The sequence below is a fragment of the Sinocyclocheilus grahami genome, unplaced genomic scaffold, assembly GCF_001515645.1.
Source record: "Sinocyclocheilus grahami isolate Dianchi unplaced genomic scaffold, SAMN03320097.WGS_v1.1 scaffold548.1, whole genome shotgun sequence".
NCBI classification, from domain to species: Eukaryota; Metazoa; Chordata; class Actinopteri; order Cypriniformes; family Cyprinidae; genus Sinocyclocheilus; species Sinocyclocheilus grahami.
The window spans coordinates 515,379-524,697 of NW_015505727.1; the positions used below are offsets into that span (position 1 = coordinate 515,379).

Below are 9,319 nucleotides of genomic sequence, written 5' to 3' on the forward strand. Positions count from 1 at the left end.
TTTTGTTACCAATTTGTACAATACGATGTTTACATATATATATACATACGTATATTTGCACATATTGACCACAACATTTTTAAATAAAAAATAAATGGTTGATGATGTACAATATTGACTGTTTACATCATTTCAGAAAACATGCATTATTTTACTATCTATCTATATTACAACTTAACACAGTGAATGTAAAATACACTGTAAACATTGTTATACATTAAGATATTAACTGTGTGTGTGTGTTACATTAAATTAGTTTTTATTTTTGCATTTTATGTTTTACAATTTTAGTAATTTGTTTTTATAATTTCTGGATTTTTTATATAATTGTATAAAAAAATTTAGTTTTAGTTATTTTAGTACATCAGGTTAAACTAAATGAAGAAGATGATAAATCAACTAACTGAAATAAAATAAGTTTGCATTTTATATAGAAGAACTGCAGTATTAATAATAGGTAAGAACTTTATTGTCACTGTACATGTACAATGAAACTCTGGTGGAGCAACCTCCAGGTGCATTCTTGATACATACAAATAAGTGCTGTACCTATGATACACTTTAGATTATGATACACTAAAGACTCGTAAGGTCTTACTCAGCTTACGGCTCTAGCACGTTTTATTTCTGTGGCTCGGCGCGCAGGTGTGACGTCATCAGGGCGCGTCGCAGTGACGACTGCAGCTCGAGGAATCCTCGCGTGTTGTTTTATCTTCGTAAATCTGTACGAATAAAGCATGAGCTCTCAAATAACGTGTGTGGGATGGGTGAAGCGCGGAGTCGCCAAAGAAACGCCGGATAAAGTGAGTCTGTCACGTTAATGTGTTTATATCATGTTTCTGTGGAATCGCACACGTGTTTGGGCTTTAACGCGAATGAAATCATCGTTACAGGTTGAGCTGAGCAAAGAAGAGCTGCAACGCATCATATCGGAGACTAAAGAGGAGCTAGGGTGAGATTTGAATCGCTCACTACTGTTTTATAGCAGACACGAGTTAAAACGCCTTAGATTTTAAAGCTGGTTATCAGTAAAAACAACAATATCGCCAGTCTTAAACCAGTTGAGATCAGCCCATCTAGTGTGATCGTGTCTGTAGGTTACTTTTATTAAACTTCTGTCTGATTTATCCAGGGATCCTGGTGATGGTGAGGAGGAGGAGGAGGTTGATGAAGGTGTGGTCAGTGGCCTGGATGTCAGTGAAGAGGCAGCTGTTGCGTCTGCTAGTGAAGAAATAAAAGAGGAGGAGGATGAGGAAGAGGTTGATGAGCTTGCAGAGTACGGACTGGACAATTATGATGAAGAAGACATCGGTATGTCATCCCTAATTGATTGATGATCTGGCTTCAACTCATGACGTGTTTACATTTTTTGAACCTTAAAGGGGTCATATGATGCGATTTCAAGTTTTCCTTTCTCTTTGCAAGCTCTTGGTGCATAAAGAAGATCTGTAAAGTTGCAAAGACAAAAGTCTCAAATCCAAAGAGATATTCTTTATAAAAGTTAAGTCAGCCCCGCCCCCCTAAAACGGCTTGTTTTAACACGCCCCCACATATCTACCTCACTATGTGGAAATATTAGCATAATGCCACCCAAATGTTCACGCAAAGAAAGAAGGCATGGTTTCAGTAACCGCAGTTAGTGTTGAAGCAGCATGTCAGGGAGACGCTGTGTGTTTCTAGACGAAAGCAAAAGCACTTTATTTGGCCTTCCAGAAGTAGATGCGTTTAGGAATCATTGGTTAAGATTTATTTACAAAAGAGCAGCACAACCCAGATGTTCGAATTTGTGCAACGCATTTTATGGATGACAGTTTTTTTTAACCTAGAAGAGTACAAGGCTGGCAGTGCACAAACGCTATTTCTAAATTTAAAAAAGGGTCAATTCCGACTTTGCTGTGACAATCTGGCGCTTCTGAATCAGCGACTGTAAGTATGTTTTGTTATTAGTTTTAAGTATTTGCTATTGACTGTTCAAATGCGGAGTTTTGCGTGACTCTGTTGCCCTTTCGGGCTTGAACTGATGGTAAAACTAACAACATTATTAACTGTCTTGATATTTACTTTGAAAGCGGACGCTCGCGATTATGGTAAGGGGCGTTACATTTCCGATGAGTGCTTGCGGTGTTCGGCCAATCACAATGCACTGGGTCAGCTGGCCAATTAGAGCAGACTGCGCTGGTCAAAGGAGGGGGCTTTGTTGAAAATGACGCGTTTGAGAGAGGCGGGGCATAGAGGACCTAAAATAATGCACAGTATTTGAAAAATGTTTTTTGAACATTAAAGCATATCAACATATTCTGTTACACCAAATACACAAAATAATGATCTTTAAAATAGCATCATATTACCCCTTTAAAGCGTAACAGTCACTCATTGATCTCTCAACCAATGGGGTGAGTTTAGGGCGGGGCTATCTGTTCGCCTGACCAATAGAATGCAGCAGTGTCCGCCCCTTTTTTTTTTTGCGTCGCTGGTTCAGTATGTATTTTTTTCATTCATTTGCATTTTATAAGCCAAAACAACCAGCTACCAGGTGAAACACAATAGTACAGAGTTGGATTTGAAGCAAAAACGTTTTTGAAAATCGGACAGAAAGACAGACTTAACGTCTTTATTGAGGGAAAAAACAACAATCACATGAAACATTTCTAATGACAGTGAATTAAAAATGATGGAGAAATCTAAAATTATACATTCAAGTTAATTGTGTATATATAGAAACAATATATTTTACATTTATTGCTGCGCTTCATGTGAGTGGGCGGAGCTCAACACTTCTCTGGCTTGCTGTGACTCTCTGATTGGCGGAATGTTCTTCACAGCATTATGGGTAATGTAGTTTTCACCAGGGATTCCACTGTTAAGCATGGTTATTTAAAAAAGAAGTAGAAATAATGTGGGCTCATGGCTTTAACAAAAGGATATGCTATTGATTAACAGCCTCTGAGCTCAAAGTAGAGCTGTGTTTAACAGTTTTGAAGATATTGTTAAAAATCAATTCACCAAGGGAGAAAATAAATGGCATTTTTACTTCCAGAACCTGATTATTGCTCTCTGTAGCAGACAGAGGGAATTTAAGAAACCTGATTGATATTTGATGATGAAGATGGTGCAGATACTCACTTTTTGCTTTTTCTTCTCTTCTGCAGCAACGTCAAATCTTGGAGACAGTCTGGCAGGACTGACAGTGTTTGGCACTAATGAAGAGGATCCATACATCACCATCAAAGACACAGTGAGACACACTAAACCTGAAAAATATGATGTTTTCTAGTTTATCTGATGGATCTGTGTCCGTCTGACCCACGGTGTGTTCTGTAGGATCAGTACGAGCGGGAGGATTTTCAGATTAAACCCACCGATAACCTGATTCTAGCTGGACGGGCCGAGAAAGACTGCTGTAACCTGGAGGTTTACGGTAAGCAGTGTTAATAAGATACTATATAACCCTGCTGTGGACTGAAGAGCTCGTCGGATGTTGATGTTGGTTGATTGTTTGTGTGTGTTGTCAGTGTTTAACTCCCAGGAAGACTCTCTGTATGTGCATCATGACATCCTGCTGCCCGCGTATCCGCTCTGTGTGGAGTGGCTGAACTTTGACCCCAGTCCAGAGGAAGGACAAGGTGAACATTTGAATTTCAGTCATCAGATATTTATGTCAATATTTTGTGTAGTAGGAAAATTTGCTTAAGTGTTTAAAGGATACAGAAAGAAAGGGGATTAGATGCTTTTCAAAATTGAAAGCAAAGCGTGGAAGCTGCTGTGTCATAATCAATAATCTTAATCAACCCATATTGATTTGTGTGATATTCTGCCAATATCTTGGATAGTAGATGGCTGGTATTAGGAAAGATATATGAAATCACAGTACTTTAAAGACAGTAGAAAAAAAACACATGCATAATTGCTGAAATTTATATTTATTTTAAATAACATTTACTAAATTAGAAATAAATAATCTGAAAATTAATTCTAAAATATTATTAGGATTTGATAAAAAAAAAAATCTGTAAAATAGGAAGATTTATACTTTAGATGGCAACTTTTTGATTCTGTAATCCTATTATAGTATTTTTCGCAAATAAAGAAATAGTTAAAAACATGTAAAGGAATTAAATACCAGTGCACTCCATAATCTGCTAAATTTGTGTGCAATGGGAAAGTTTGTGAAATTAAATCTTTATTAGATGTTCAATACCTTATATGATATGAATGCATATTTACCCAATGCTAACAGTAGATAAAAAAAAAGTATTATAGCATTTTCCAATCTATTACTAATAATAGAAAAGCAAATGCTATAATACTTTTTTGAATACTGTTTACTTTCTTTGTTTAAAAGTTATGTGTAATAATGTATTAGTCAGAACTGTCCAACAGAGACAGTAAATGAATGAAGACAGAGAATGGGAGCTGTGTGCACTCAGGTGCTAGTCTCGCGTAGCGGCTGAAGGTCTGGAATCCATGGCAGCTTTCATTGGCCAAGGCCCGGCCATGAGGCCGTTTGACCGACATGTCAAACAACCAATCACAGTTCGTTTCATTCAGCGGCACGTTTCGGGGCGTGGAAATGTCACCACAATAACAGACCGGTGTGTAAAACTCTCGGACGTATTTTAAAGATTCTGTGCCGCGAACTTTAAATATGTCGCATACGTTTGAGAATCCAGCTTTTAGTTGATCTTGATAAGAGCTCGTCGTCACACACTTTCTTCTTTGGTGAGGGAGATTGGCGCCACCGTATCTTTGTTTCCAGGCGGAACGTTAAAGAACGCGACACGCACGTCTACCGGAAATCCTGTATAATTCAACCAATCCGATGACGACTTTGAAACTCCTGAAGTGTTTCCACTTTTATGTGCCGTATGCATCAGGCGTTCAGCCAACGGTCCGAGGGCGTGACGTCTGAGGCTGAGACTACTCAGGTGCTGACAGCGCTGTCAGAATAAATGTCCTGCTTCTGACTTGTCGACCAATGCCGAAAAATGAAATATTATATATTAACCTTGGCAATATATCAATTGACTACAGTATTTTTTTTTCTTTCAATTTTAATAAAATTTGAGATTTTTAATTTTTTTTTTCATTTGTTCTTGTGATTTCATATTGTTATTAGTGTTGCTTAATTAAAACTAAAACCACACAAAAAAAATTTGCTTTAAATAAAATAAACACTAAAATAAAAGACTGAAAAACCGTAATCTTATTTTATTTCAGTGAGCTGCAAAGGCAGCATTTCTGACTTTGATGCAGGGTTTGTTGCTGTGCTGTGCTGCAGGGAATTACGCGGCTGTAGGGAGCATGACGCCTGTGATTGACGTCTGGGATCTGGATGTAGTGGACTGTTTGGAGCCAGCCTTCTCACTCGGCAGCAAGAAGAAGAAGAAGAAGAAGAAGGTGCTTGTACTCAAGTCGCTTAAATGGCTCAACCTCAATTTTAGTATTTTGTGGTGTTGAATGCTGCACTGTAAGGGTCATGATGGTAGATGTTTGAGTGATTTCTTGGTTCAGAAGTGTAATGTGTTTGTGTTTTGAAGGCGGCTGAAGCCGTCGACGGACACACGGATGCTGTGCTGGATCTGTCCTGGAACAGACTGGTCAGGTGAGACCGCCGAGCGTTTCTGAAGAGCAGATGTTTCCCTTCATGCCTTCATTCGTCAGAGTCTGATGAGTGTTTCTGGTGCAGGAATGTTCTGGCGAGCGCGTCTGCGGATGAGTCGGTGATCCTGTGGGATATGGAGAAGGGAAAACCAGCAGCGACCCTCACAAAACACACAGATAAGGTACGGATTGAAAGAAGGCTCTTCTGCTTACCAAGGGCTGTGTTTATTTGATCAGAAATACAGAAAAATTGTGAAATATTTTTACAAATTCAAATAAGTGTTTTCTATGTGAATATATAGTCAAATGTAATTCATTCTTGTGATCAAAGCTGTATTTTCAGCATCATTCCTCCAGTCTTCAGCGTCACATGATCCTTCAGAAATCATTCTAATATGCCGATTCGCTGCTCAAGAAACATTTCTGATTATTGTCAATGTTGAAAACACTTCATATATTTTTTGGAAACTTCGATAAATCTTTTAAAGATTTTTTGAAAGGGAGTTGCTTAATAAATTTCGATCTGATTTCCTATCGCAGGTTCAGACGCTGAATTTCCACCCGTTTGAGGCTCAAACTCTCATCAGCGGATCATATGACAAGTAGGTCATGATGTAGAAAACAACTTGACTAATCAGAGCGCAGCACGACTGAGGCTGACCAATCAGAGTGTTGTGTGTCGCAGGTCTGTGATCCTGTACGACTGCCGCAGTCCAGACGACAGCCATCGGATCTGGCGCTTCAGCGGACAGGTGGAGCGCGTCGTTTGGGATCATTTCTCTCCGTGCCACTTCCTGGTGAGCGGCCGAGCCGTGGGGGATTTACTCTGAACTCTGAGCGGTGCTGTGAGTAATCAGTGATGTGTGTTGCAGGCGAGTACAGAGGACGGCTTCGTTTATTGCCTGGACGCTCGTTCAGATAAACCTGTGTTCACGCTCCGAGCTCACGATGGAGAAGTTTCAGGTCAGTCGCACTCGCACATATTCATTACTTGAAGTAAAATAAAACAGAAAAAAAAATTCAGCTAATTTTATTTCAGTTAGTTGCCAAGGCAACATTTCTCATTTTTTAGTTCAAGTACAACTTCAAGTACTAAAATAACTCAAAACTATATCTATTAAAATACAAATTAAAAACCATGTAGACAAATTTCAAACATACATTCATATAAAAAAAACAAAAAATGCTAAACAAAATTGCTAAAATTTTACTTAAAATAAAAAACTTAATAAAACTGTAATAAAACAATTAATAATAAAATTAAAATATTTTTTTTTATTAAAACTATAATAGTATATCAGTGATACTAAAATAACGCCATCTTTGTTTAAATAAATCTAATACCATAAAAAGTTACTTGAAATAAAATACATTTTAATTAAAAATTTTATAATAATAAAAATATGTATATATTTGAATTCAGTTAGTTTCCAAGGCAACATTTCTCATTTTTGATTAGTTAAACTTGAAATAAAATGACTAAAACTGAAAAAACAAACATGTAAACCTATATAAAAAAATAATAAAACAAATGAGGGAAAACACAGCAAAATTAATAAAACATTAAGTAAAATTGAAATGAAAACAGGAAATATAAAAACTATTTCAAATATTGATTACAAACTATAATAGTATATCAATTACATACTAAAATAACTCCTAAAATAGTCTCAGATCAGGGTTATTATAGTTAATAAAACTACATCAATAAAACGTTTTCATTACTTAAAGTAAAATAAAACATTTAAAAATGCTTATTTTATTTAAATTATCTGTCAATTATAAAACATATATGTAATAATGGTTTACACTTTATTCTAAGGTTACAGTGTAATTCTACATTTAAGGACAGAGTAATATTAATGAACTACGTGTACTTCCTATATGGTTAGGGTTTGGTTTAGGGTGACTTGAATGTAATTATGCATAAATTATTGTTATTATAATAGTAAGAACATGTAACGTGTAACAAGGACACCTTAAAATAGTGTTACCTACTAATATATCTGATAGTAAAATAACAACTTTTTTGAAGGAATTTTTTTTTTTTTTTTCAAATTATCATTTGATTTTAGTTGATGTACTAAAATAACTAAAAATTAAAAACAGACAAAATTAAAAACTAATAGAAATGACAAAAGCACACAAAAAATGACCAAAACTTAAAATGAAAACAACATATTAATTATTCTGTAATAATATTAATAAAAACTATAATAGTGTATCAATAATAATAATAAAATAACACTAACCGTTGTGATGTTTTCTCAGGGATGGATCTGAGCAGTCAGATCCGCGGCTGTCTGGTCACGTCTTCAGCAGACAAACACGTGAAGATCTGGGACGTCCTGGGAGACAAACCCACCCTGATCCACTCCAGAGACATGAAGATGGTGCGTGTCTGACACACGAGCGTCTGACCAGTGAACACGGCTTTATAACGCACCTCTGTCTCTCTGTCAGGGCGTTGTGTTCTGCGGCTCCTGTTGTCCAGATCTGCCGTTCGTCTGTGCGTTTGGAGGACAGAGGGATGGGCTGCGCGTCTGGGACATCAGCGACGTCGCTGCAGGTGTGAATCTCAAGCGTGTGTGTGTGTGTGTGTGTGTGTGTGTTTGTTGTTAACTGTAATCTGTCGTATCTCCAGTCGCGGAGGCTTTCAGCAGCCGGGAACGTTTGGTGGCGAATACAGTATCCGGAGCGTCCGGCGGGGTCATGGACGTCTCATAACCACAGGCATAATCTGAGACTGAATCATCGACTCGCAGAAGACTGAGAAACATGGACACTTTGTTTGCTGTAGCCGATCGTCAGGCCGGATGTCGTCAGTGATCATGCAGAGACGCACGAGCAGGTGCTCAAAGCCAGACTCGGTAAAGAGGTTTTAAATAACAAACAGGCCCCAACCATCGAGGAGCTCAGTAAGATGTTTTACACCACCAAACACCGCTGGTACCCCGTCGGACAGTGAGTTTGCATTCTCTACTGGACAAAAACAACACATTCTGCCTCGGTTCAGTTGAATGAACTGGTCTGTGTTTGTGTTTTCACTACAGGTATCACTCCAGACGCAGAAAGCCAAATCCACCCAAAGACCGATAGTCCTGGTCTTCTCTAATGTTCTTTGTACATGTACTTCTGCACATTAAATAAACCCTTCCTTCAGCTATTGGTTTAATGTATTGTGTATTATAATTTATTTGTTATCAATCATATTATAATTAACTTATACCTTGAAAAAATCTATAATTAAAATAAAATATAAAAAGTTGCCAAAGCAATGTTTATCATTTTCATTTAGTTTAAGCTGAAGCTCTAAATGAACGAAAACTAAAATTGAGAAAAAAATGTTAAAACTATAGATATTTAAAAAACAAAACGAATAACGTATGACCAAACATGACAAAAATGTAATAAAAAAGTGATATACATATATATATATAAATGAAAGCTAATTCAAAATAATTAATGTTAATGTTAACCATATCAATTGAACGACATGAATGATATCTTTTTATTTTCTCAGCGTAGTATAACATACATTTTTTGGTGAAGTCATTCATTTGGTTAAAACTTGTATTTAATAGATCATTTACTTGGGTAAAGCAAGTTTATATAGCACATTTCATACACACTTAAAAGTGCTATACATAGAGGGGTTTAAAATAATCAACAGATGCATAACAACTAAAATGAACAATACAAAAGTAAAAAAAAAAAA

General features: G+C 36.8%; 1 protein-coding gene across 1 annotated transcript; it reads left to right on the plus strand.

The window, feature by feature from the left end:
* Positions 1 to 615: 615 nt before the first annotated feature.
* Positions 616 to 8,378, plus strand: pwp1 (PWP1 homolog, endonuclein). Its single transcript, XM_016238824.1, has 15 exons — positions 616 to 803; positions 894 to 952; positions 1,133 to 1,311; positions 3,150 to 3,235; positions 3,322 to 3,418; positions 3,513 to 3,623; positions 5,279 to 5,397; positions 5,538 to 5,602; positions 5,687 to 5,783; positions 6,142 to 6,203; positions 6,287 to 6,398; positions 6,474 to 6,564; positions 7,873 to 7,994; positions 8,065 to 8,170; positions 8,246 to 8,378. The coding sequence occupies exons 1-15, from the start codon at positions 738 to 740 to the stop codon at positions 8,326 to 8,328; spliced, it is 1,455 nt and encodes a 484-aa protein (XP_016094310.1). The 5' UTR covers positions 616 to 737; the 3' UTR covers positions 8,329 to 8,378.
* Positions 8,379 to 9,319: the final 941 nt, after the last annotated feature.